The 27,671-nt window shown below is 42.1% G+C and overlaps 2 protein-coding genes across 3 annotated transcripts; one reads left to right on the forward strand and one right to left on the reverse strand.

Moving 5' to 3' along the window:
- Positions 1 to 937: 937 nt before the first annotated feature.
- COPB2 (COPI coat complex subunit beta 2) lies at positions 938 to 13,408 on the forward strand. Of its 2 annotated transcripts, none has more exons than XM_068201296.1 (21): positions 938 to 1,075; positions 1,329 to 1,415; positions 2,293 to 2,419; positions 2,973 to 3,121; positions 4,163 to 4,309; positions 5,340 to 5,439; positions 5,569 to 5,711; positions 5,939 to 6,138; positions 6,419 to 6,529; positions 6,779 to 6,867; positions 6,943 to 7,049; positions 7,333 to 7,476; positions 8,126 to 8,256; positions 8,540 to 8,747; positions 8,977 to 9,087; positions 9,895 to 10,109; positions 10,379 to 10,471; positions 10,549 to 10,729; positions 10,849 to 10,917; positions 12,568 to 12,660; positions 13,059 to 13,408. In XM_068201296.1, the coding sequence occupies exons 1-21, from the start codon at positions 1,022 to 1,024 to the stop codon at positions 13,152 to 13,154; spliced, it is 2,655 nt and encodes an 884-aa protein (XP_068057397.1). In that variant the 5' UTR covers positions 938 to 1,021; the 3' UTR covers positions 13,155 to 13,408. The 2 variants fall into 2 exon arrangements, with proteins under 2 accessions (XP_068057397.1, XP_068057399.1); XM_068201298.1 differs by having other exon boundaries at positions 12,571 to 12,660.
- A 526-nt stretch (positions 13,409 to 13,934) lies between these two features.
- MRPS22 (mitochondrial ribosomal protein S22) lies at positions 13,935 to 20,840 on the reverse strand. Its single transcript, XM_068201299.1, has 8 exons — positions 20,705 to 20,840; positions 20,350 to 20,510; positions 19,462 to 19,626; positions 17,169 to 17,312; positions 16,615 to 16,698; positions 15,538 to 15,683; positions 14,359 to 14,467; positions 13,935 to 14,110 (listed from the first exon to the last, which is right to left on the reverse strand). Exons 1-8 carry the CDS (start codon positions 20,823 to 20,825, stop codon positions 14,018 to 14,020), a joined length of 1,023 nt encoding a protein of 340 aa, XP_068057400.1. The 5' UTR covers positions 20,826 to 20,840; the 3' UTR covers positions 13,935 to 14,017.
- Between the last annotated feature and the right edge of the window lie 6,831 nt (positions 20,841 to 27,671).

The raw sequence follows: 27,671 nt of genomic DNA on the forward strand, positions 1-27,671 counted from the left end.
CCCGGCCCTCGGGAGCTGCAGGTTCCCGGGATAAGCGCGGAGCCGAGTGTAGCTGTGCCTGCCTTCCTGGTGTTTGGAGCGGGAGAAGTGAACCCAAATTCATCTCCACATCCCATGTCATAGCTGTGGTACAGGTACTACCTGGTAACCAGGTGGTTCCTTTTCCTTGCAGTGTCTAACATGGGTAACTGCAGGTTTTATTAATGCATGCAGTGTTCTTTGGTCGGCCATTATCCACTGAGCTCTGTGAGATAGAAGCAGCGTTAAATGATCTCCAGCGAGTGTCTAAAGGAATCCACAATGCCTCGAATATATTAGAAAATTACTTTGCTAGACTTCATGCATTTTAAATACTCTGGCTGTACATTGCCAGTGATTAAAGTGGAAGGTCAGAGCCATCTCTGTAAGATAAAAACTTGAACTTTTCTCTGCTGTCAGTTTCTACAAGACAGTGTTCCATTCAAAAACATAATTTTTGAATTGTGAATGGAAGTAAATTTTTAATGGGCAAATGTTGTTGTGCTCTATTGTGGTAGCTGACTTTTTTCCTGGTTTGTCAGGTGAAGTAGCAGGAAGATTTATTTTCTAATATTTGTATTAGAAGCAAGTTCTTTTTGCTTTGCTTTCATAGTTCAGGCACACTAGGAGGATGTGCAGTGCATCTTTTTTTTTTTTTTTTGACTCTGCTTGAGATACTTTTACAGTATGAAGAAATTCTGAATTTCACAAAATTAACTTAAGCAGAGCCACTGCCTTTGGTGGGGATGTGATGTCTTCTTACAGAAACAGATACACAGATAGAAAAGAGTAGTAACCGTCTGTCTGCATGGACAGCGGGATTGGATCCTTTTATTCTAAGAGCAAACTGCAGCTTTCCTTTTGCCTTTTCTGAGCTAGTTTGCTGTTAAATCACCTGGTAGTTTATTGTTTCCCCCAGCCTCTGCGACTGGACATCAAGCGGAAGCTGACCGCCCGCTCTGACCGGGTGAAGAGCGTGGACCTGCATCCCACGGAGCCATGGATGCTGGCCAGCCTCTACAACGGCAGTGTCTGTGTTTGGAACCACGAGACCCAGGTGAGGGCTTTAGCTGTGCCGTACTGTGAAATGTGCATAACTGACAGATGTGTATCTGGTGCTGGGAAATTGAATTTGTACAGAATATTCGGGCACTGCTGCTAACTGACTGTGCTCTCCTCTGGCTGAGTACAAGAGTCACTGTAGCAGTAGACAAGGAAGTGACATATTGGACACTGGTAAGAAAATAGAAAGAGCTCATTTCAAAGTCAGTATTTGCTCCAGTGCTATAAACATAACTTTTTATTTTCAGACTCTGGTGAAGAATTTTGAAGTGTGTGACCTGCCTGTGAGAGCTGCCAAGTTCGTGGCAAGGAAGAACTGGGTTGTTACTGGAGCTGTAAGCTGTTTCCTGTTGTGATTTCCTATTCAGCTGCACTTTCTCTGATCAATTTTCATGCCATTACTTTCTGCATCACATAATAATCTGATCTGATACGATTTTGTCGAGAAGAGAATACTACAGTTTCCCAGAAGTTTTCTCCTTTAAGGGAGCTTAGAAGCTTAAATTTTCATTTAAAGAGAGCAGCCTGCTAAGGTGACTGATTTTGCAGGTAATGCCAGGTAGATGGAGTTCAGCTTTTAGTGCCATCTGGAACATACTCAGCACAGAGTTCTGACTCAGAATCATATGTGCTACTTTAGCTAAGATTAAACTATTGACAGTCCTAGGAAAGATGAATTTGAAATTGCTTTCTACTTTTTTTTTTGGTTATATTAAAAATAATTTTTTAGTTTTGCTCCCCACTAGAGTGAGCAAATTTTATTCAGTGAATGAATTTATTCAGAACTTTATTCGGTGAGTGTACCTTGAGAGGAATAGTTGTATTCTGATCTTGGTAACACATTTTTCTTTATGGAGTGAATATTTTTGGCTAAATTAAGGTAATGCCTAAATATTTTTGTCTCAAGTTTCATTTCCTAGTCTTCTGCCCCGTACCCAGAGTAAAAATACATTTTCATTTCATTACCATATGCTGCCATGACTCAGTTACTTGTAAAAATGACAATTTGGTTGAAGTTTTTCCATTTCATAAATGACTTGAAACAGCAGTGTGTAATTTATAGCCTTCTGAATCCAAGTATAATTTGTATCATTGGCAAGCAAAATTCCTAAACATTTTGTTGTCTTTAATAGTGGAAAGTTTTTTCCTAGCTGCCCTGCATTGCACTGCACAAGAGACTTCTTTTCATGTGGCTTTTTCTCCCTTTTCCAGGATGACATGCAGATCAGAGTTTTTAATTACAACACCCTGGAAAGAGTTCACATGTTTGAGGCCCATTCTGACTACATCCGGTGCATTGCAGTGCACCCCACGCAGCCCTTCATCCTCACAAGCAGTGGTGAGAGTCCTTTGGGATCTTTTCATGTTCAGCTGTTCTCAGGCTCCTGTTTCCTGTGGAGTGAATGCTTGCAGGTCTTCTTGGGAAGACTCAGGAGTCCTCGAGCAAGAAGCCAATGTGACAGTTGTCATTTTGTTGTTTCTTGGTAGATGCATTCATGTTTTTTTAATGGAATATCAACTGCACTTAAAATTTAAAATATAATGGCTTGTGTTCTTGTCAGAGAAGAGCAAAGAGCCTTCTCTCTTAATATCTGCCAGAGGAAACATTCATATATGTGCTAATTAGCATGGCAAACTCTCAAATAACAGCTAAGGTTGTGTTTTTTAAAAAATTTCATTGTGGCTTCGAGTAAGTTTTTAGCTGGGAATCTGACTTGAAAGCAACAGAGAGCTTTCATCTCCCTGTGGTCCTGGAGTGATAATCCTATAGATGCAAACAGATCATTAGCAGTGCCTCCTTTCCATATTGTACCATGAAGTTCTGGAGGATTATGCACTCTGAGGAGGTCGTTATCACCCACTGAAGCTTGGTTGTTTGTGGTTTTTTCCAGATGACATGCTGATCAAACTCTGGGACTGGGATAAGAAATGGTCTTGTTCTCAGGTGTTTGAAGGACACACCCATTACGTCATGCAGATTGTCATAAACCCAAAAGACAATAACCAGTTTGCCAGTGCTTCTTTGGATAGAACAATTAAGGTAGAGAAACTATATTTGGGTTTTTTAGTTATTAAGTGATTTTATCAGTGTACACAAAGCAATAATCCTGTATGGATGATAGGTCAGTATTCTTAAAAGCAGGTGCAGTAATAGAATTTTGACTGAATAATTCAGTAAATTTACCAGATTACCTGTTGTCTGTAACAATTGGAAAATAGTTCTTTAAACTCTTTTTAAGTACTGTATCTCCATTTGGACTGCACAGAAAAATGGAGAGGAGTAATGGTTTTGCTTTCAGTGAGTGATTTGGGAGTAGTGAAACTGTGTAGCGGATGAAGACTTTAACTGTGCACTAAAAAGAAAAAAACTAACCCTGGTGAAGGTGTCCTTGGCTGTCTGTGCATGGAATTGTTTCCAGAGATGCCTTCAGCCTTCTCATGGTCTCATCTGCTTTGCAGCTGTTACTAAATACCTGTGACTACAGATTTGCAGCCACTGAGCAGTAACACCTCCTCAGATTTCCTGTACATTCTCAGTATATTGGCTGTAAAAAGCCAGCACTGATTTCATATGGCCACAGATGTTGAGATCGGGTGCACATAAATGTTGATTTGATGTGATAAACATGAGAAGACATTAGTATATCTACACCTGACTTGCTTCATTTTGTATCCTCATTTAACATGAGATTTGATATTCTTTAGTGTAACTGGAAAAATTAAAATTCAGGACACGGAAGAAACAATTAGTTACTAGCTAATTTTATAAACACATAGTACTTCTTAAAAACAGTGCTTTATATGGTTTCATGTCCTTTAAAAAAAGTTTAAAGCAACCAATTTCAATGTTTAGAGGTATGAGCGGAGAGCATGGGCAATTCAGCATGTTATTTGTGTTTATTGTGGGAAGGACTGCTGAGCAGTTGTTGAGGTTTTTCACCTAAGAAAACAACTGTGTCTTTGGAATTCTGTGTTATTTCACTTTGGACTTGTGAAGTACTTCTGGTTACCTGTTGTGTGTGCCAAGGATGACCTGGACACAGCAGGTTGCTGGATACAGGTGGTTGTGTTTTTTGGTCAGGTGTGGCAGCTTGGATCATCCTCTCCCAACTTCACCTTGGAAGGCCACGAGAAAGGAGTGAACTGCATTGACTATTACAGTGGTGGGGATAAGCCATACCTCATTTCTGGGGCAGATGACCGCCTGGTGAAGATCTGGGACTACCAGGTGTGTGCTCAGCTCTTCAGAAGCCTTTGTGCAGGCTGACACATTTGATATAAAATTTCTGCTGTTAGATTTTTTTCTTGTGACAAATTGATTCCCTGCCTTTTAGGCTTCATGTTTGTGGATTAAGCTGTTCCTCCATTATGTTCAAGTGTAAATATTGCTCATGTATCAACTCTTTCCATCCTTCCACCTCTCTTTTTTTTCTTCATTCTTTATAGCTTTCTCTTTCATCCTGTGCACACTGGCACAGTCCCAGGTGTTGCATGCACACCCATGCAGTGCTTCTACCCAAAACAGGGCAGGAGTGATGAGGTGCCCTGCTTGAATGCTCCTCAGGAAAGAGAGATCTAATCCAGGGATTCACTTCTGTTGCTGGAGCCTAGAGCTCCTAAGTTCTTCCTGTCTACAGGTCTGAGTGGCCAGAAGGGCAAGACAGAAGTTGTTAGGTGGTACTTTCTGATCACTAAAACTTACTGCCCTGGAGTAAATCCAAGTCCAGAAGTTGAAGCTGGCACTGTTAATTTAATTATTCAGTGCAGTCATGAACAGTACATGAGAGTGCTTGAGATTTTGCCACCATGTGCAGCTGGAGACACTATACATGCTCCAGTCTAAATTACCTCAAGCAGAGTAGCCTGTCTTTCACAACTGTGTGAATGAACATTCTTACCATAGTCCTCAATTAGAACTGTTTTCACCTGTGATGCAATCTTTGGTTATGATTTTTTTTTTTGAGTGAACTCAGCTTTCTATCATGTTTTAATGTGTTGTGCTATGCAGCTCTGAGAAAGCATATTTTCTAGCCATAAACACATCTGAAAATAGAGGAAAACACTGCTCTCAAGGGAAGTATTTTCTTCTGGGCAGGTGGTACAGCTCAATACAATCAGTTTTCAATAGCTTAGTGCTGTTGTTTGAACGCCTTGCAAATGTAAGAAATCTAGAGAATTTTCAGATCTATTTTGGATTTGGGGCAGATTTTTTTTTAAGAAATAAGGGTTAAAATGTGGCATTGTGTTCTCTCTTTCAGAATAAAACTTGTGTTCAGACACTGGAGGGCCATGCTCAGAACGTGTCGTGTGTCAGCTTCCATCCGGAGCTACCCATCATCATCACTGGCTCTGAAGATGGTAACTTTGGGTTTTCTGGTGTAGAAGGGACAGGAAAAGAACTGAGGGAAGAGCTGTTGTGGTGGTGTGGCTGCACCCCTGCTGCCCTCACACCGAAATGAAAGGATCCATCCCTGTGTTTTTCCCCAGGCACGGTGCGGATCTGGCACTCCAGCACTTACCGCCTGGAGAGCACCCTGAACTATGGCATGGAGAGGGTGTGGTGTGTGGCCAGCCTGAGGGGCTCCAACAATGTGGCTTTGGGGTATGATGAAGGCAGCATCATTGTTAAGGTACAGTTAATGGTTTGAAGTGAGAAATTGTGATTTATCGCTGTCCTGTGTGCACAACAACTGGTTTCTGATTCTGGGATAATATGTAAAATACTGACATTTTGGCATTTTAACTGGCATTTTTTGATAGAGATTGGCTATTTCACTTGATATTTTCAACTGAAAGGAAAAGGAACAATGTATTTTTTTCCATAGCCTCACTTCTTTCTTTCTTACTTACTTTCTAGCTTGGTCGTGAAGAACCTGCCATGTCCATGGATGCAAATGGAAAAATTATTTGGGCTAAACATTCCGAAGTCCAACAGGCTAACTTGAAAGCAATGGGAGATGCTGAAATCAAAGACGGAGAGAGGTTGCCACTGGCTGTGAAGGATATGGGCAGCTGTGAAATCTATCCTCAGACAATCCAGCACAACCCTAATGGACGGTAACACATTCCTTCATCACTTCTCCTTGAACAGGTTGGGGTTTTTTTGTTAACAGGTTCAAATAAAAGGGATCCAAGGTCCAAGAGGTGCTCAGTGGAGACCAGAAGGAGCATGACTCAGGAAGGAAACATTTTAGGCATATATAAAGCTCATGCTCTGTGTTTCAGTGATAACCTTGGGCATGGGAGCCTTTTTACCTTTACAGATAATCTGCCTTCTTGCTGCCGCCTGCTATCCTGGACACAGATACCTGACAAGTGCCTCTCTCTCCTGCCCCAGGTTCGTGGTGGTGTGTGGTGATGGTGAATACATCATCTATACAGCCATGGCTCTGAGGAACAAGAGCTTTGGTTCTGCACAGGAGTTTGTGTGGGCACATGACTCCTCAGAGTAAGTCTTGGTTTTTTCCTTTGTATTACATATGCTGCTACTTTAGTTTTCAGGCCAGGAAGACCAAAACATTCATGTAAAATGAACTTTCAATAATTGTCCTGCTTGAAAAGTTTGGATTTTTAGCACTCTGCTGGTTTTAGAAGATAACTCAAATGCAGTTGTTTTGTAGCAGCTTTTGGTTTAATAATTTCCTACTTTGGAAACCAAATAATTGTTTTGTTTATTTACAATTTAATCTCTATTTAGGTATGCAATCAGGGAGAGCAACAGTGTTGTAAAGATATTTAAAAATTTCAAAGAGAAGAAGTCATTCAAGCCTGATTTTGGAGCAGAAGGTAAGTACTTTAAAAACAGATATGCTGGTGTGGTTTTTGCACAATGTGGATTTCTTCCACCTTTATTTTCTCCAGGCATCTATGGTGGCTTTCTGCTGGGAGTCAGATCTGTTAATGGCCTGGCATTCTATGACTGGGAGAACACAGAGCTGATTCGCAGGATTGAAATCCAGCCCAAACATGTGAGTTTCTGCATGGGACTGAAGATATTACCTGTCTGGGTTTACTGATTTGTATTTTTTTTTTTTGACTAAACTGGTTTTCTTGCATGAAGCAAAGCTGTCAATAATAAACTAATAATTTAAGTTTATCTCAGTCATGTAGCAGAAAGGGCAGAAAAATTCCTGTATGTGTTGGCTTCTCAATCCTAAAGCTTCTAGAGTTGATGTGTTTTATCCTTAATTCCACGTAATCCTTCTTAGCCTGCAGTGTGTAACACTGCCACTGTTGATTCTGCTGTCACAGATTTTCTGGTCTGACTCGGGTGAGCTCGTGTGCATTGCTACAGAAGAGTCATTCTTCATTCTCAAGTACCTGTCAGAAAAAGTGGCAGCAGCCCAAGAAACACATGAAGGTGTCACTGAAGATGGAATTGAAGATGCCTTTGAGGTACCTTCTATTTAAAAAGTGCAATGAGATTAGAGATGGTAGAAGCAAGAGAGTGCAGCAAACTTAGTCCTTTACATAGTCCAATTTAAGTGTTAGTTTCCAGACCATTTTTACTATCACACATTGTGCACCTGCCTGAGGAACACTTAATAATTTTTCTGGGATTCATGAGGGGTGTATCCCTGTCTGAAACTCAGCATAACAGACCTTGAGCCCTTCATTTCTCTTCATCTGTTCACTACTGTCAGAGAGCTACAGAGATTTTTTTTAAAACACGCTTTTGGGTCATTGCTTGATTTTTTTTTCCTACAATTTTCAAGTTTTGTAATGTTATTCAAGTTTGAGAAGTGAAAAAACCTTATGTGGTGAATCAAAATTTCAGAAGGAAAGTTACCTTTGATTGTCTTGCTTAATGCTTAGTTTGGTGCTTGTTTCCTAGATTTATAATTGGCTTAGTTAGGAATTAGGATAGCATGCAAGTAAAAAGAAATTATCGTTGATGTACTTCTAATCTGTATCTAAACTTATATTTGCAACTTGCCCAACTTTTTAAGTATAGAATATGGAATTATATTTTAAATTGCAGTAGTCTTTCTGCTACCTAGAAGTACCTTTTTATGCATCTAATTACCCAAAATTTGCTTTGCAGGTTCTTGGTGAGATCCAGGAGATTGTGAAAACAGGTCTGTGGGTCGGTGACTGCTTTATTTACACCAGTTCTGTGAACAGACTCAACTACTACGTTGGAGGAGAGATTGTCACCATTGCCCACCTGGACAGGTGAGTTGCTGCTTCGGTTAAAGTCTCCAAGGTTCTCTCAGTGAAGGGGGTTCAAGGTGAACACTGGCAGCTGCTGCTGTGCCCTGCTTTAGCACCAGAGGTGGGAACAAGTGGGGCAGCAGTGCAGTTCTGAGGGATGAACAGTGCTGTGTGAAAGAGTGCATCCAGGAAAAGCAGAGTGTTTGATGGGAGTATTCTTGCTACCATAAGAACTACTGGAATGTTTTTTTAGAGACTGTTTGTGTGGATCTGTTGAAGCTGAGTGCTCTTTTTTTTGTTTCAGAACAATGTATCTCCTGGGGTACATACCCAAAGACAACAGGCTGTATTTGGGCGATAAAGAGCTAAACATTGTTAGTTACTCTCTGCTGGTCTCCGTACTCGAATATCAAACTGCTGTGATGAGGAGAGATTTCGGCATGGCTGACAAAGTTCTTCCCACAATCCCAAAAGAACAGAGAACCAGGGTCGCACATTTTCTTGAAAAACAGGCAAGAAAACTACTTCTTAGTTATCCAGCTAAATAAATCAGTTTGTTCACATTCTTAATTGAGTTTGCTAAGCAAAACCCAGTGATATTATCTGTGAGCATTAACTCTTGTTAATTATCCTGTTCGTTTGAGAACACTGTAACCTTCTGTTCAGAGTGCTTTTGTTAAAGTATTTAGGATTATGTTTGACCTGACAGGTCTCAGCTTCACTGTCAGATTTTTATTTTAGGGCTTCAAACAACAAGCTCTTGCAGTATCTACAGATCCAGAGCATCGTTTTGAACTTGCTCTTCAACTTGGAGAATTAAAAATAGCCTATCAGCTTGCAGTGGAAGCAGAGGTAATGATATAAATTTGGGTGCTTCATCCTGGATTCTGAGTATTAGCAGGTGTCTGAGAGGACCTTTAAGAAAAGGCAGTGGTAAGAGGGGATACAACTCCCTAAACACAACTGAAATGCCTCCAATTCCTTTGATGAAGTTCTTCTGCCCATAATTCAAAAGAATCTAAGCTGTGGGATGGGAACAAAGAATGGTGTCTGCTCAGAAAGCTACAGGAACTCCTGGAGAATACAAAACTTGAGCCCAGAACCAAGCCTTAATCTCCAGTACTTAACAGTGAGAGGAGGAAAGATAGGGCTGAAGTCAGACCTTTGTTCCAGCCTTGGCAAACTTAGACTGCTGCACTAAAAATGCTGATTTGTCCCATCATTATTATGCAGAGAGTCGATCTCATTGTTCCTGCTGTAAAATAATCAAGTTATTTAGAAGGAATGTTACCTTAGTTACAGACACAAATGCCTTTCAGCATTGAGGGTTAACTTGGGAGCTTTAAGAGATCGTTATAGTTAAATTTCCAGAGTTATGCCTGCCTCCCCCCTCCATGTTTACTGAGAAGCTGTTTAGTTTATGTAATGTTACAGCTAGGTAGGGATCTCTTAACACTCACTGTGTCATGCTGGGAAGCTGCAATAATCACAGTACCTCAATGGGAAGACAGGTGTAGCCATGGGATACAGCACCTTCACAAGTCAACTTATATTTTCATACTGAGTGCTGTGAAAACCTTTAAATGCTGTTCAGAAATGTGAGTGGTTTGTTTTTTGTTTTTTTTTCTTTCCCTTCCTCTCCCCTTTTTGTACAATCAGTCAGAACAGAAGTGGAAGCAGCTTGCAGAACTTGCCATCAGTAAATGCCAGTTTGGCTTAGCCCAGGAGTGTCTCCACCATGCCCAAGACTACGGAGGGCTGCTGCTCCTGGCCACAGCTTCAGGGAATGCCAGCATGGTGAACAAGTTGGCCGAAGGTGCAGAAAAGGATGGCAAGAATAATGTGGCATTTATGAGCTACTTCCTGCAGGGAAAGTAAGTAGCAAATGAGCTTCTGATTGTTCTGTTCTGCCTTCTCAAATGCTGAGACACTCAGGTTCTTCAAGTGGTTAACTTCAGCTAACTAAAAACTTCATGGAGAAAGATGGGCATAGGTCCTTCTCAGAAATGCTCATTCTATGATGGCTGCTAGATTTAAAATCTGAAATGAAAGCACCTTAAATTAATGGAATAGAATAAACAGCTTTCCAATACAAGAATTTATTAAGTTTACTGGTTAAAATCACATTTTGAAATCTTTTTAGGCTTGATTCATGTTTGGAACTCCTGATCAAAACTGGGCGTCTCCCTGAAGCTGCTTTCCTTGCACGGACGTATTTGCCAAGCCAAGTTTCAAGGTAATTTCAGCATATGCAGAGCATGAGCTGTGTTGTCTGAATGAGCTGTCTGTAACAAATGTGGTTTACATCTCCAGGGTTGTTAAACTGTGGCGGGAGAACCTCTCTAAAGTCAATCAAAAGGCTGCTGAGTCCCTTGCTGATCCTACAGAATATGAAAATCTTTTCCCTGGATTAAAGGAAGCTTTTGTTGCTGAAGAGTATGTTAAGCAAAGTCTTGCTGACTTGAGGCCGGCCAGGGAATATCCCCTTGTCACTGTAAGTAGAAGGTTTTACTGTCTCTAAAAAAATAACATTTGGTGCTGTGTAAAGTCACCTTTGAGCAACTCAGTGCAACACTTAAATGTGTCTGTTTTTTTTTTTTTTTTAACTTTTAGCCAAATGAAGAAAGAAACTTACTTGAAGAAGCAAAAGGATTTGAGCCCTCTGGAATAATGACATCTCAGGTCAGTGACTGATGAATCTAAGGGAGATTTTTGCTATCTTACAGTAACATCTACTCTGGAGAATATTTCACTGGTAATGGACAAATTGTTGCTTTGATTACCTTGACTGTAAGTGCTGCAGTTGGCTTCATGTTCTTTTGCCTCAGATTCTTTTTAATCCACATCTGTACCAACTAACAGCTTATTGACTGTGAAATTATTTGTGTGCTTCCTTACCTTGGGTAACCCTGTGTAGTGTGAGTAGTTCTAGAGTCTTTCAATTGAATTCATCCTACTGAAAAATAACTCCAGTTGCATTTACAACACTGCCTTGACTGCAGCTGGTTTTCTAAAAGCTCAGTAGCTGGAAATGGAAACTCTTGCCAATTGCAGCAATGACAAATGCTCTGTGTTCTTTGCTGGTGTGCTCCATGGTTACAGAATAACACTGCTCCATAACTAACTGACCAGGTTACTCAGGTACTTGAACATGGGTTCTAATCAATGTCTGAAGTAACAAACTAATTTTTTTACCACCTCAGTTGTGCAATTCTTACGCAGAAAATAGGACAAGTATAAGGTATAAGCATACCGATTGAAACAAACACTTAAAGCTTTTCAGAGCCTTAGGAGAAGATGACAATTTCTAATTTTGCTCAAGACAAATACACTACATTTGTATGTGAAAATCATAATGCGAGGATTTCTTAAAGGCAGTGATGCTGGCATTACACTTTAGAGGCTATAAACATCTAAAATCAAAACTGCACTGGAAACTTTTCTCTCCTTTTCTGAAGGAGAAACAGAAAAGCTACAACTCTCCATTGTCTGTACATTTTTCCTCATATGAGGTGCACTGCAAAACATAGTTTTGGACATCCCTGACAGAGCAGAGAGGTTAGGTTACTTTCAAGCCTCTGTAGTGACTCTTTGCCACTTGTGCATCAAAGGAAATACTATTAAAGCAAAATCAAACTTGTCTGCACGTTTGTTAAAGACATTAACATTGTCTGGACTACCTATGGAAACAAAAGTACTGAGAACTAGCTTGCCATAGAAGCTGACAACAAGACCTCAGTGTATCTTTGCATTCAGCTCATGATTGCATAGGAGCCCTAAACCCCAGTCACCTCTTACAGCTGAGGCTGAATATGGGGCGTTTTGTAGGAGATAGGTTACTTCTATAATTAAATACAGTTAACTGAATAGTACCATTGCTTCAATAAGAGTACTGACTGATGAATTATATTAATATAAAACTTGTGCAGCAGTGAAGCAAGAAGAAAGTGTTAAACCATTATAGGATGTGGAACACAAAGCCAAACAACTACTAAAATCTGCTGTCAGTGTCAACTAACTTAAGTCTCTCCTGCTGAGGATGTTGAAAATCACTAACAACACTTCAGTACTTAAAATGAACTGGTAATTTCTGAAGGTTCTCATTTTATCAGTTCCATCATCAACTGCTTCAAATATACTAGGGAGGGAAATAGTCTCCAGTGGAGTGAGGACTAGAATCTTTTCTGACAGTGAAGATGTGGGTCAGGAGTACCTGAGGGAAGCTGAAAGAGAACCACTGGGCAAGGGGCATTAGAGGTCTGCTGTTGTTTACCTGCTTTTGTTGAAAGAATTTAAATTAAAAGAAAACTAAAGGAATTTCTTTGCCATTAGAAGAAGGCTGAAGAACCAGTTCCCTCTCCTAAACAAGAAGTGATGAAGACAGTTGTGCAGAATTCTGATAACCTTCCAGCAAGAGATCAAAAGGTACCCAGTTTTATGAGGGGAAGTATAAGCACTCAATTCATTTTACATTAAAGACTTCAGTGAGCGTGAGTTAACCAAGCTACTGCACACCTGACTCTGGCAGCCCCAGAGCAGTGTTCAGAGCCCTGCACACAGTAACAGACCAGTTCAGCAGGCGGGGGTGACAAGGGGAGTTCAAACCTAGCTGCTCACAGCATGGGAAAAAGCGCACTGGTGGAAGAGGCTTCCTCACCAAGCAGGCCAGCTGCTCTCCAGCCTCCTTTAGCACTTGAGTTCCTCATGAGGCCTTGGCTGCGGTTTGCAGAGTACAGACCCATCCTACAGAGCCATCCATCCCTTAAGGTGCATCACATGTAACCACAGTGGTATCCCACTCATCCAGTCTTTTCTCTCCCTAGACACTGCTGGACTTGGAAGATGACTTAGATAACTTGGATCTGGAGGATATTGATACCACAGATATCAATCTGGATGAAGAGATCTTAGATGAGTGAACATCCTTTTATAGGTGACCACATCAGGAAATAATTTGGTCAAAACCTAGAGGAATGAAGTTCTTTGGACTACATGCTGCGAGTTATTTTGATTTTTATATCACAAGTGGACCATGTACATGTAGAAAAAAGTATACAGCTAGCAACTGTACAGAGAATCAGCTTCCAGTATGTTGAAATGCAAGATGTAAGCCTCCTGAAAAACATACTAAAAATGTTTTCATTTATCAAATGATTCAATAAATCCTTTTAAACATTCTGGTCCTCAGTTCACCATTTACTAAGAATAGTAAAATTCCTAAGAATAACCCAGCTTCCATAGTGTATATTCCAAATCTGTGAAAGAGGAGCACAGTAGCTGAAAAATAGTATTTTAACCTGACTTTTCTCAGCACCTACACTGAGGTATGTGGTTGTGTTTTCACTGTGCTGCCATCTAGCACTGGTAACCATCAGTATGAGCTCAGCTACTCTTTCAGACACCACTTCTAGCTAAAAGCTCCAACAGAGCAGCGATACACCTTAAGGGTTAGAAGTGGTGTTTGTTACACCCTTTCGTAAATGAAGCTGTCCAGACCCTGCACTTACCTCAATAACTAAAATAAACTGTGGGCAATTCCTTAGATTTAAGATGCAACAATAAAAAAGTTGAACTCAGGGTACAGTGTCAGCAAAAATAAATCATGATGGCTGCTCTAAGTTCACTTAAAGAACTTTTCAAAATAAACTGTTGTACTGATTCACATTTATTTCAGTAAAGAAAAAGACATTCTATAGCAGTCATTTTCAAGTATTTATTGTGGAATCCTCTACAGAAAATGCTTATAAACAGACTTAAAACTTCTGATGAGCTGAGGTTTACTTCATGAAGCTGAAGAAGTAGCCATTGCTTCTTCATAAGCCTGCAGGGCCAGCTGGATATAACCTTCTCTCTGGGATTCAGTTTTCACAAATACCTGCAGCCGTGGCAGGAGAGAGGTAATGTAACAGCAGAGTCATCATGCCAGTGGCAGATCAGCCACCCACAACTGAAATCCTGGTGCAGCTGTATGTATAGATTTTAAAAACCCCAGCGTGGCATGTACAACAGTTCTGGTTAAGTACCTACTTCCTAAGGTAAGGAGAAATTTAACTACTAAATAGGGTTCTGCTGGTTAAAAAGCTCTCTTCTGCAAGTTACATAGCTTAAAGCAGAAAAGCTTACCTTGATCAGATCAACTCCTTGAAGTTTCTGTTCCTTAGCTTCCTTTGCTGACTGACATTCGGGGTGAAGCATATGATACAGTGTAATTAAACTTGTAGCATCATCCAGCCTAAACAAATAAAGGCTCATTTTAGCAATTCCCTTCTCTTCAGAGTATTTACAGAGAGTGTATTTTGTGATGTACTTTGCACAGCACAGGCTGTCAAAGTGCTGGTTCCACTGAGTATCCAGTCCCTGGAATACACAGGCAAGTACCTACATCTATCCCTGCTGAAGCTGAAGCCTACTGGCCTGCTCAGCAGTAATACAGCTGACATCCTTCTGAAAATACAATTAATTACCAGTAATGAATATTTAGTGGAACTTTCTCACACTGACTGTGATGACCAGTATGTTTTACAGAAGCAGCATTAGAAATCCTGTGACACTGAGCTCTCAGCTGAGTTTAAAACTATTGAAGTGTGTGGCAGGAAAAGACATTCCAAACTCTGCTTGTTTAAATTGGCCAGATACATGAGTTTTCCCTTTACCAATCTGATTGTAAACCAGGAACCCTCCTGATTTCTCCATATGCTCAGGTTTAAAAGCAAGATCTGACTATAGTTTCAAGTTTCTAACTGAAACAGCAGGAAATAAATGCCACTATCACTGCAACTTGGAGTTCTGATGGTACAAATTTCTCCCAGCTCTAGTGACATTTTGAACTATTGAATATTGTTCACTTCAGGGAACTCTGAATAATTTAGCACCATGTTTTATAGAAATTCATCCATTTAAAATGAAACCTTATCTACATGTTCCTAAGCTACTTAGGAATTGCTCTAAAACCCAGAGTGTATCAACCTTATAAGCCAAAGATGAGCTCAGTATGGAAAGGCTTTAAGATCAGAAGTGCTCAGAGCTGGAAGTGTTCTGACAATTACATGGGAAACAAAAATAAAACCCCAAAAACTACAGAAGGCTAATTTCTGCAGAAACCTATATATACCCTACATCTTCATGGACTGTTACTGGTGCTCCTGTACAGCTAACAGTAGCTACACAGAGCTGCTAGAGCTGGCCTAAAACATCATGCAAATGAGAACTTGCCTACATCTGACAGAAATACTGTTTTTATTGTCAAAAAGGCAGGATTGTTCTAAGGCAAGGCAGGATTCCCAAGTGCCAGGCTGTACTTACAGGTCTCTGTTGATCATGTCTATGAGTAAGCCATCTGTCTTCTTCCTGCTGAGCAGGTACCACACCAAGCCCCCGAAGTGCCTGGTTGAGCGCAGCAGGTCGTACTTGCCGTGTTTCTCGATGTCCTCGTAGGTGCGGTGGTGAACCTGCGCACACACGTGCTGCTTTCATTGCAGAGCTGGAGCCTGGTGACAGCTTTCCCCCTGTACCTCTCACAGTTCTTAATCCTGTTCATTTCCCTAAGGTGCAGGGGTAAGCCACATGCTGAACCATATGCCTGTTACAGTTCAGGGTAACAGCGGGCTAGCCCAGTCCTTGGTATTTAGGCATAGACATCCTTATGGTAAAAGGAAGCTAAATCCTGTCTCTCCTGAACTTTTGGGGAGACAGGGACATAAGCTCTGGACCTTCACTGCACTGCAGACAAGCTGCATCTATTCTTTCAGGAGAAAAATACTAGAGCAAGGAGCTGTGAAACTTTACTTAGGAAAAAAAGTTACTTGAAAAATCGCCTACTACAAGTTACAACTTCTCAAATCACCGAGAACATTACAGTTTAAAGAGAAGTAAACGTTTTAAAAGCAAGTGTAGACTAGCATTTACCAGAAGCTACAGCTACTAATTTTATTCTGCTAGAACTATATTTTTGTAACTGGTCTTTGTCAAAAATAATACTTTGTGCACAGTGCTGTTTTTCAATATGCACTTTTGTCAGCTCCCTCGCTGGTCCTGCCAGCTCCTAAGACACCAGTCAGTGCGACTTCAGCAAAACTCTGCTCAGAGCCCCTGTCAGTGTTACCATCAATTCTGCTTTGCTTCCAAAAGTACCTGAATAAAGCCTATTTTTGTATGTGCAGTACCTTTCTAGGCTGGTGAAAATTACTTGTGCAAAATCCTCTTTTACTCTTCTGCATAAAAATAAACCCCAAAACTCATCACAAGATAATCTGTATGGGAAAATTAGAGCACATATGACCAACACCTCTGCTCCCCAGATAAATATTTATGTTTACAAAATAAACCCTACAATTCTCCACTAGGATTTTTTTTTGGTAGAAAAATAGAAAGTGAACTCACTCTGATATAGTCAGGTGAATCAGGCTCAAATTGAGCAATGCACATGTTCAGGACATCTTCATGACGGTCTTGCTGAAATACAGTCTGAAACAACAGTTGGGATTCAGGGGTAGATTATGTAATCACACCATCCCAACTTCCCAAAATCAAAACAGCCACAACTCTGTTCTGGACAGCACTTAGAATGAGTAACCCCTTCATCAAAAGACAAAGTGGACAGAAGTACAGCAACTGCCTTGATGACATTAATATAATGTTTCTTGATTTTTGATTCTGAAACACACCAGTTCACATTTCCATATTAAATGTACAATTGTTTCTAGTATGACACAGTATTTACACCTACCTAGGATTTACTTGGCCCTGACCTGGAACTTTGTTTCAAGTATTTTAACCAAGTTACAATGAAAGACAATTGTAAAAACAGAATTCAAGCAACTAAACACACCCATGCAGAAGGGATTATTCCGAGTTACTCTGCCCAGAGAGCAGAGTTTCACTATCAAACTGCAATGAAGTAAAAGTGCTCAGTTTCAAAGCCAAGAAGAGCTTACCCCGAGGTTCTCATCCTTGAATAATGTCGGGGGAATCACCCTGCGCCCTTCCTTTGGGAAGAATATCTGGATCATCCTGTCTCGTTCCTCCCAGGTGGCTTTGCGTAACACCCCGTTTGGTTCTCTAACTACAATGAAACGTTCCTGCAAATGAGGTAAAAACCAAACATTGTTCAAAGACTTCTCTCTTCATAGCCAGAACCATCCTAAAAAACCCTCATTTTTCAAAGTCCCTCTACTCCTAAAGTCACCCAAATAACACCAGTTTCTAACTGACTGTTGCCTTGTGCCAGATTCATCATTTCTGCCTTACTACCCGCTGAATAAGGGCTGCTTTAGCACCTCAGTTTTGCTGTCTAACAACTGTGCACGTGCCAACACTGAAAGCCACGGCTCTGGGAAGTTTACAGATAACATGACTCACACCCAGACAGGAAGTTAGCCTGATTTTATCATTTAATAACCCATACAAAATTAGGAATGCAAGTGATGCACTTTTGTACCTTTTTTCCAGAGGTAGCCTAGAATAAAGTAAGAGTAAGTGCAAGGCAAAAAGTACAACAAATTAAACAACATACTCAGATCTGTTCAGAAGCATAACTGCTTTAGGGTGGCAAATGGGAAAGTTTGTTGGACAGAAAAGTTTTCTGTACGGTTGTTGGGGGTTGGGCTTTTCTTTCCTTGTTACTTGTGGAACTTTTTCCCACTGAGTTGCTAAGAAGCACTGACGGCTGGGTGCTCTGGTTTTTGGGAGTTTTCTTTCGGGGGGGACAGAGACACGGCAAGAACAGAGGCAGGTAAAAGACAGCGCTGGGGAGTGGGAACTCTCTCTCTCTCTCTCTCTTTGGCATCGGAGGAGGACGGCCGGGCTGTCGCTCACCGCGGGGACAATTCACTGGCACCACTGGAGCTCAGCCCTGAGGGACCCATCACCGTCTGCTTGTGTGCCTGGGAATCCCGAACCCCGTGTGCCCCAGAAATCCCGAACCCTGTGTGCACAAGAATGCCAAACCCCGTGTGCCCCGGGAATCCCGAACCCCGTGTACCTGGGAATCCCGACCCCGTGTGCCTGGGAATCCCGGAACCCCGTGTGCCTGGGAATCCCGAACCCTGTGTGTCCCGGGAATCCTTAACCCCGTGTGCCCCGGGAATCCCGAACCCCGTGTGCCCCGGGAATCCTTAACCCCGTGTGCCCCGGGAATCCCGAACTCCATGTGCCCGGGAATCCCGAACCTCGCCTCTCCCTGCCCCGCTCAGAGCCGGGCCGCCGCTGCCCCGGCCCCGCTGATCTTTGCTCCTGCTCTGAGTTTCTCCATGCCGCAGTCCCACATTTCCAGCCACCACCATGAACCCTCTGGTACATCTCACCCACCAGCCCGGGATTTTGCTCATTCCTGCCGGCTGTGACGGTAACTGCACCAGAGGGGGAAGTGCCTGCAGTCGAGAAGACCGTTACCAGGTCCCTGGTTCTGTTTGTTGTCAGTGCTGTAGTTATTGGGTTTTGTTTGCTTTGTTACACATCCTAGTAAAGAACTGATATTCCTAGTCCCATATCTTTGCCTGAGAGCCCCTTAATTTCAAAATTATAATAATTCAGAGGGAGGGGGTTCACATTCTGCCTTCCCTAGCAGACATCTGTCTTTCAAACCAAGACAATGGTGCAGCAGGAGAATAAACAGCAGTTTCCTGGAGAAAGCTCTCAGTGTAATAGATTGGAGACTGGGCAGTTCGTTTCAGAGGATGATCACTATATGCACATTTGAACCATGAAGGGTTCTTGGAATCAGAACGTGGTTAAGAATTTTTCTGGCCTCTTATTACTCACACTTAAAGACAATTGAAATGTTTCATTACACAAAGGAAACTTTATCCTTATACTCCCCAATTCCATTAGACAACTATTTCTTTACAGCTTTCCTGGGAACTCATTCATCATTTCCACAGCTTTCCATCAGATCTTTGCAAGTGTGGAGTAGTTCCATCTTACAAAGGAATCCAATCCTACAGAAAGCTTCTAGGAGCATGGAAGAACTCAGCACTCCTAGCAGATCACAAGCACCTGCTTATAAAATAATTAACTACTTACCACACAGCTTTCCCATGCCTGCTTGTGAGTAGCAGAATGTAATTTATGATTATCAGTTAGAAGCAGGTATTCAGAAATACATTTTTCTCTACTGCCTTGTACCAGACTGAACTTTCAACTCCTCACCCCTTTTGCAAACTGACCCATCTATATTTGCATTAAAGCTTATTTTGAGAACAAATTAATACTGTTGATCACATTACTTACACGATGTGGAATGGAGTAACTTAAATCTGTAAACACATATTTTGCAGTTTCGGTTCCTTCAAGGACTTTGTCTTCTGCTAAGACATCATCAATTGGCTCTCGTTCATTCAAAACAGGGGGCATGATTAGTTTTGTTTTAGCTTCCTCCATGGCTTTTCTTGTTGCCTTGTAGGGGAAAAAAAAGTAGTTTAATTTTACAATTAAAAATATCATCCTGTTGGAAAGATAATATACAATTTGGGGACAAATATTTTAATTTAGAGAAGCTTGGTTTTCTTCTGCTGTTGAGAAAAAATGAGGCACCAATTCCACCTCTAGGTAGGTGAATTTCATGTAAACAATTTACCACTACTAAAACCTGGACAAAACGCTGGAGGAAGTTACAGAACTACAACAGACAAACACCAAGTTGCAGACACCAAGTTTATTTCAGGTGTTTTTCCATGGTAAATTTCCCCCAAAATATAAACCACAACCAACAGCTTTAATTGTGGCTACAGCAGAACTGGCTTAAGTCAGGCCCTTTGTCATCCTGAATGAAGTCAGACCACAGGGGAGAGGGAAAAAAAGAAGTTAAAGGATTCCCAGGGCTATAACTTAAGCATCAGATGAAGGTATTTGACAGAGTTAGGAAGCATTAACAGGTTAATAAAGAGAAACTAGCACTCAAAAAATATCAGTTTTCCTTCCACATTCCATCAAGATCGCACAAAATTGGACAAACCAAACTATTGCAAGTGAAGAAACACTGATTTACACTGATTTAGGGCATAACCCGAAACAAAGTAAAGAAACCAGGATGTTTTCAAACGCAGCAGTAAGGAAGGCAGAAATACGGGCATTTTGCTAAAATCAACACTTACTTCCGAAGGAAGCAGAGCAGCCTACCTCTTCCAGCTGAGCTTCGGTCATCAGCTTGTAGTGGGGCGGCTTGAGGCCCTTTTTCACAGGCCGGAACACCTTGTGCAGGTCGAGTCCCGTCATTTTGTAAAGCAGTGTCTGAACCGCTTCGTCCGTGAAGGCGGGCTTGGGCTGGGCGGCCTGTCCCTCTGCGGGAGAGGGCACACGCTCTTACCCGGGGGCTGAGGGGACGACCACGGTCACCCCCTGCCCTCACGGCTCCTCCCGCCCCTCCGCGGCCCCACACCCGCATCCCTCCCCGCGCGTACACGCGGGACAGCTGGCCCCCGAGGCTGGGCCGGCCGGGAGCGCTCGGGGGGTGCCCCCAGGTCCCCTCGCGTACCGCCCGCATCCGCCGCCAGCGCCCGCCGCGCGGGGAGCGCCCACAGCCGCGCGGGGAGCGCCCACAGCGCCCGCAGCCGCGCCGGGAGCGCCGCCGCGCCCCGCGCCCCCAGCGCCGCCATCTTCGCTCCCGCCCCTTCCCGCCCCGCGGCGCGCCGGGAGATGGAGTCCCGGAGCCGCGGAACGGCCCGAGCGGGCGGGGACCCGGCGCGACCAGCGAGCCCGGCTCCTCCCGGCCCTGCACAGCAGTCAGCCTGCGCCAAGAGTCACATCAGGTACCGGGAGTCGCATCCTGTACCTGAAAGCGTTGTCCAGATGTTTCTTGAACTCAGACAGGCTTGGTGCCGTGACCACTGCCCTGCAGAGCCTGTTCCAGTGCCCAGCCACTCTTGAGTGCAAAACCTTTCCGTGATATCCAACCTAAACCTCCCCTGACACAGCTTCAGGCCGTTCTCTCGGGTCCTGTCACTGGTCGCCAGAGAGCAGAGATCAGTGCCTGGCCCTCATGAGGAAGCTGTAGATCGCTGCGAGGTCTCCCCGGAGTCTCCTCCCGGCGAGGGAGAGACACGCGGTCCCCCGCCCCTTTCCCCGAGGCAAAGGGAAGAGCGTTGCTGCTCCAAGCGCTCCCGGCGCGTTTGTGCCACGGCAGCGCTGCGGAGGGCCTGCTGCGGGCGGGGAGCCCTCCGGAGCTCGTGGTGCCCGGCTCCCCCAGCGCGGCAGGGCTGCGGGTTTCCTTCCTTAGCGGGGAGTCTCCGGAGCAGGAAAAACGGGGCCGTTGAGGCCACCGTGCGGGACTGGAGCGCTGTTGACCCGCGGCTCCGGAGGGCTGCGGGCGGCAGCGGGTGCGCCGCACCGGCGGCTGCCCGCTGTGAGGGGCGGCTCCCGGCCCCGCGGCCGGGCAGGCTGCCCCAGCGGGAGGAACCGCTGGGAATTCGCACATTAAACCCCACCTGGCTCTGTCTGCGCCACCCCGGGCCTGCGTGGTGCCCGGAGGCGCCTGTACTGTGCGGGGCGGCGGCCTCGCCAGCCGGCCGCGGCTTCAGTGCCGCGGGTAGCGAGGAATTGCTGCCCTCCTGTTCGGGGAGCTTTAACGCTTTTATAAAGGAAGGAAAATACATGACTGCACTTAACCATAAAACCAAAATTAGCGTTATACTCAATAATTATGACATATCGGCTCTAATGTCTGCGAAGAGGGGATACTGACTTTTTATAACTGGGCCTGTTTCAGGGGGTTGTAAGTTTATTATGACTTGAAGTTTATTTATTCTAGCTGGTCTGTATATCTTCCATTGTGAATTTCAGTCTTACAGACTGTGCTTAGGGAGGTGTGAAACCGAATTTGATCTTAAAGATCTCTTCCAGTCTTGATTATGCTATGATTCTCTTATCAGCAGGCAGGCAAGTCTGTGTCCAAGAGCCCTGAAAGCCTCAAGTTCCCGAATATCACAGCCACCCATCAGTGCAAGCTGGCTCCTGCCTTCCCGTTGAAACAGGAAAGATTTCATCTCCAGGAGGGGCAACACAAGCAATGTGCTTATGTTCTGTAGATCTCCAATTGTTTTAAACTTTAGAGGGTTGTTCATTGCTTTGCCAGATCAAAGTCTAAGTTTTATTGCTTTTGAAAATGATGATTTGATGTCTGGGAGAAAATGAAGCTTTTTTAACATATATTTGTTTTAGTTAAAATAAAGTTAAGTATCAGCTTAAAAAAGTGTATTTGTTTCTTATCATTGATCTTTTTTGTACTGGGGACCATTCCTGTTTTTCTCAGCCTTGTATCCAAACACGTGCTCTGGGTTGAATTTAATATTCAGGCTTTTCAATATCCTGGCCTTGTCAGGAAGGTTGCAGGAGGACATGTTCTTCTCATATTTGCCTTGCTACAACTAAGATTGAAATTACTGGGTATTGCAGAGGGCAAATGAAACCCTTCATATTATTTTAATGTAATTTTGTGCAGAATTTATTTAAATAATGCTAAGAAATTGAAAAATAATTTTGATGAAATGGAGAAGGTGTTGTTTTTCAATTCTTGCATGGAAGATCTCTGGAGTGAGAGCTATACCCTATAAGGGAATTGGGAAGTTATTTGGCGACATGCCTAAAAGCTACTTCAGACCTGTTCATGAGTTTGGATGGCAAGCCAACATCCATTTTAATTCACAGAAGTGCTTAGAAAAACAACAGAATTTATTGGGCAATATCCAGGAGAGGTTAAATTCACATTCAGTCTGTACTGGAGTAGTAACAGCTGCTGTGAGGATTAACCTTTTTGGTTGGAGGGATGAAAGGAAATATTAACTGACTATACTGTAGATGGAAGTATAGCAGGTTAACATAATTTATAAAGTAGGATCATTTATAATGGGTAGGTTGGTTTTATTTTATTGTGGTTTAAATTTGTACTGAAGTAACCGCTTTAAGTAGGATATTTTATATCGATATAGTTAAAAACGTAACGCCAGCTTAAAGAATCGGTGGTGTAAAAATCCATAATGAAATAAATAATCTTTTTTGAGCTTTTGTTATTATTTTCAATGCATCCCAGGACAGTTGCTGTTGGAAAATTACAACCACGTGATGATGGGTGGATGTCCCCAGTGAAACCCATTGGTGGTCCAAGTGTGGATTCTACTGGGAAAGCGTCTACCCAAAATCACCTGCACAGTTGGCATTAATTTCCTTTTCACTGACAGTTTCAGGAGAGCAAAAGGGTCAGATGGCTGCTGAGAGTGCACCAGTTGGTTGACACCTCAGGGAAAGAGGAGACAAATGAGGAGCTTAGGAGCTTGTGGTGTTGCTTTGCCTATTTAATTGATAAAATAAGGGGCTGTAGTTTACTAATCTTCCTGAGCCATAAATATGTCAAATTAGTAGTGAGAAGTTGTTTGGAAGGAATTCTTTCTTGGAAAAAATACAGAGAAAAATACAAAATGTCAGGTTTGGTAACTGTGCATCCAATTGTTATGTGAAGAGCACAGAGTGAACCCGGTCAGGCTGTGCATGGGTTCACAGCTGATGATGTGACCTTTTTACAGTTAATAGTTGGTTCTCTTGATCCTGATAAGAAAAAATCTGGCAATGCTGTGGAACATTATTCTGAAGGACACAATGGACCAGGCTGGAAGCTCTTTTTACTAAAATCTGCACGGGTTAGTCTGAAGATAAATTATTTTTTTCCAGAGAAAGCATAGAGTCTCCTGGTATAGGGGAGATGACACAAACCTTATAATATAATCAAAGCCATTTTTGGAGGAATTAAATACTACACATGGTTTTGTTTCACCACGTACATTGAGGGAGTGGGTATTTTTTGCTAAAATTGTTGGAGTTGTCATTTTCAGTAGGATTTCCTATTTTCAGAGTTGCCCACTGAACCTCAGGTGCTGGAGCTCAGCTGCAGCATTCGCACCCTGTGTGCCAGCTGCCTTCTGCTGCTGCAAACATCCCCAGGGAAAGGGCCTGAAGAACGTGATGCAAAAGGCTCCTGCAGCTGTTCCTTCGGTGCTGTCACTGTTAGCAAGAGCTCCTAGTCAGCATAGGCTGAACACCAAACGCCCTGGAAGTTTTATTTGTGCCGTGACTATTGATGACTGTGTTTCAATTCGAAGGGGAAATGGCAAAGCAGGAAGGATTGTCTGTGCTCTTTATTTTCAGTTTTCAGCCTTGTTTCAGCCACGATTGCCCTGCACTCTGTGCTGTGTTCCTGTGAGCCACGGCGGGGCAGGAGCGAGGGCTTAGAGCAAGGGAAGTGCCCGAGGAGCTGCAGTGGGTAATGTAAATAAACTGTTTTCATTCATGACCCACATTTGCCTCTGTCTCACATAAAGCTGCCATAATCTCACTTTAATAATGATAAATTAGATACACACTAAGACCGTCTCCAGTAGTTGGGATTACATACATTATTTATAGTAGGGATATAAATTCCACTTCAGTTTATATTGTTTTCTTTGCTACACTATTAAGGGCTTGAGCCAAAGCCCATTAAAGTCCTTTCCTAACTTCAGCGGGCTCTGAATTAGGAGTCCCTATTTTTCAAATTAATTTTATTATTTCTTTCTCCTCTTGTAATACTTATCTTTTAAAAATAGTTATCGAGGAAAGAAATAATAGTACATATTCAGTATTATTCAAGGTAATGTATGGTTTCAGTAACTGGTTTTTTTCCCTGTTCTAAATAATTTTTAACTTCCCTCTACATTCCATCACTATTTCAAATCCTGTCCTTCTGAATCCAAGTGCTTGCCAAGGCACTGTGAACTGTAAATCTGGTGTGCAGCACAAACTTATGTGTGGGCAGGTGTGGGCAGGTGGGATGTGTGATCCCTTTGTTTTCACAGGAGAAAGAAGAGCAATGTCCTGGCAAATTTGTTGGTTTGTTTTGCTCTTTGGGCACAGAAAAATTAGAAGAAGATGGCACTCTCCAATTCAAAGGTTAATTATAATATTTTCCTCCTCTCCTGTTGCTAGCACAAGTAGTCAATACCTTCTTCTCATAATTGTCTTTTTATCTGTTTTTCACTGAAACCTGACACCTGAGAGAATCTTCAGAAACCAAAACTGTCCAAATTAAACCTAGATATGTGTTATGTGTTTTGCCTGGCCTGTTGTCAAAGGTTTCATAAAAATCTAAATCCCACGTGTCTGCTAGTTACACTTTTTCGTGTTTTATCATCCTTAAAAAGAAGCCTGAAGGTCTGGTTTTCCTGCTTCTTTTTAATCCAAGTTTCATCTGGACTATTGTCTAATTTTATGTTTCTTTATTTAATCATTTTCTCAATTAATTTACCTGGCAAAGAAGCACATCCTCCTAGTTATATACTGCTTTAATACCACTCAGTGGTAATTGCCAAGTTTTGTTTCTTCCAGCCTGTTCTTGATTTTATTAGTAGGCTACCCCTTCACTCTTCAATTGCTTCAGAAGGTGAATATATTTGTCTTTTTGTGACTTGTAACAGTTAAATACATTAATTTTTTTTTTTCTCCAAGACTGGTTCAATTTCTAAAATTTTGTTTGATTATTTTTTTCCAGTTTAACACCAACCATCTTGTTGCTTAGTGATGCCAAGAAACTACTCTTATCTGCATGCCATTCCCTTCTCAAGTTCTTTTTCCCTCTGAGACTCATCTGTCTGGGATTCTTTTACAATTTCACTTCTCCTTTTATGCAATTATTTTTCCTTAAGTCTCTCAATTGTTCTTCATAGTACCCCTAAGCCTTCCTGTCTTCATATTACTTTGAATTCATCTGGATTTATTAAAATTTGTTTTGTCACCTTGATCTTCTTTTGTCTTTTCCCAAATGAATTTTTTTTTGTAGAAATAGCTCCTGTGGTTTGCTATTTGACAGTCTGCACTTTTAAATTTACTTTGTTATTGTTGATAAGGGCAATGTGTACCTTTGGCTTGCTATCATATATAAAAATAGCCTGCATGATAGGGCCAACTTTTTTAACTATTTCATACCAATATCACACTATTTAAAATAGAAACACTGTGGGAACCCAGGGCAGACAGGGCGGTATTCCCCTTGCCCTGGGTTCCCACAAAACATCTCTCTTATAAAGGTGGCTCTGGAGATGTGTTTGTGTGTTTGGTTTTTTCCTTCTGTTTTTTTTCTTATTCTTTCCTTTGGATCCAGACTGTAATACAATTTAAATTTGCTTAGGCAAACCCACGGCACATTTAAAAAAGTAATTTTAAAGACAGGATCCTGGGGGTCTGACAGAAAAGCTAAACCAGCTGTGCTCTCCAGGACAAACAACACATAAATCTACAGTATCTTTTCTTCAGGATCAAGTAAGTGAAAGAAAAGCCTCGGAAAGTAAAAGATATTTTTATCTCACAGAAGCAGAGCTAAAAGAATTTTGTGTCAGTTAAAATCTTAGCCATTCCTGTTAGACTCATAAAATCCAACATTTTTTTCATTTTTGTTTTAAGCAGAAGCACTTTCATTTGCTAATCAAACAGCTCCATTTACCTGTTTGATATGAAGGTTGTCTTTAGGTCAAGGAAAAAATGGCTTTTCAGCTCTTTAGTAAAGAGCCAATCTCACAGGAACACTTTCCAGTTGTGTTTGTTCTGATTTGCTTAAGTAGAAAGGAAACAAGAAAATTTTAGAAACTGAAACAGAAATATAATTAATTTGGTCAAATAGTTACCAGATTATTTTCCGCATTTATTTCCAAGTGAACTTCTTGACATTTATTAGGTTGCTCACTGGAGCTAATAGGAAGGCTCCCATCCATTTTTGGACAAACTGTCTGACTGGAGAACGAGATGTCACCAGATGATTTCCAGAAGAGCCATGACAAAAAATGATTCAGCTGGTGTTATCCCTGCTGTTTTTGGGGCAAAATATATATGTGTGCTCTTCATAAATTGTTTTAAACCTGTGCAACTGAGGAAGCAATTGCATTTATGCTTCTGGGGATTTTCAGAGAGTGTTTATGGGTAGATCCCTGCATTTCCACAGGTCTTTCTCCTGCATGCCCTGCAGAAATGGAATGGGCATTAACAGATGTCAGGTTTTGTACACTGGGGTAGAACAAGTGCTGGCATTTTGTGAAGGCACATATTTCATATCTTAATAAATAATGTAGCTGGGCAGCTGGAGGCATCTAGTAGCAGTTTTATTAAATGCTTTAAGGGAAAAAAGCCAGCAGACAGCCAAGCATGGCAGGGGAAATATTAGGGACAGAAACATAAAACACAGGCCTGATTTTGCCCTGTGCACAATGCAGGGTGTCCCCATTGTCAGAGGGGTGAGTGTGGGACACACAGAGCAGGGAATTCTTTCATTGTTGGGGAAGGGGATAAAAACCAACCCTACAGCAAGCAAGCAGACTGAAAATTAAAATAAAAAGTGAAAAGTGCTAGAAGTCCAAGTGTTTTTGTCTGGTTAGATCTTTTTTATTTATTTTTTTTTTACAACTGCACAGGAAAAGGGAATGTCTTGGTCT

This window comes from Anomalospiza imberbis, chromosome 10, assembly GCF_031753505.1.
Source record: "Anomalospiza imberbis isolate Cuckoo-Finch-1a 21T00152 chromosome 10, ASM3175350v1, whole genome shotgun sequence".
Lineage (NCBI taxonomy): Eukaryota > Metazoa > Chordata > Aves > Passeriformes > Viduidae > Anomalospiza > Anomalospiza imberbis.

Coding starts and splice junctions, on each gene's coding strand:
- COPB2 (XM_068201296.1), top strand. CDS start 1,022: ATGCTGGCCAGCCTCTACAACGGCAGTGTCTGTGTTTGGAACCACGAG. Junction 2,420..2,972: donor CTTCATCCTCACAAGCAGTG/GTGAGAGTCCTT, acceptor GGTTTTTTCCAG/ATGACATGCTGATCAAACTC. Junction 5,440..5,568: donor CATCACTGGCTCTGAAGATG/GTAACTTTGGGT, acceptor GTTTTTCCCCAG/GCACGGTGCGGATCTGGCAC.
- MRPS22 (XM_068201299.1), bottom strand. CDS start 20,825: ATGGCGGCGCTGGGGGCGCGGGGCGCGGCGGCGCTCCCGGCGCGGCTG. Junction 19,627..20,349: donor CCGAAGCTCAGCTGGAAGAG/GTAGGCTGCTCT, acceptor TTCCCCTACAAG/GCAACAAGAAAAGCCATGGA. Junction 14,468..15,537: donor GACATGATCAACAGAGACCT/GTAAGTACAGCC, acceptor TTATTTGTTTAG/GCTGGATGATGCTACAAGTT.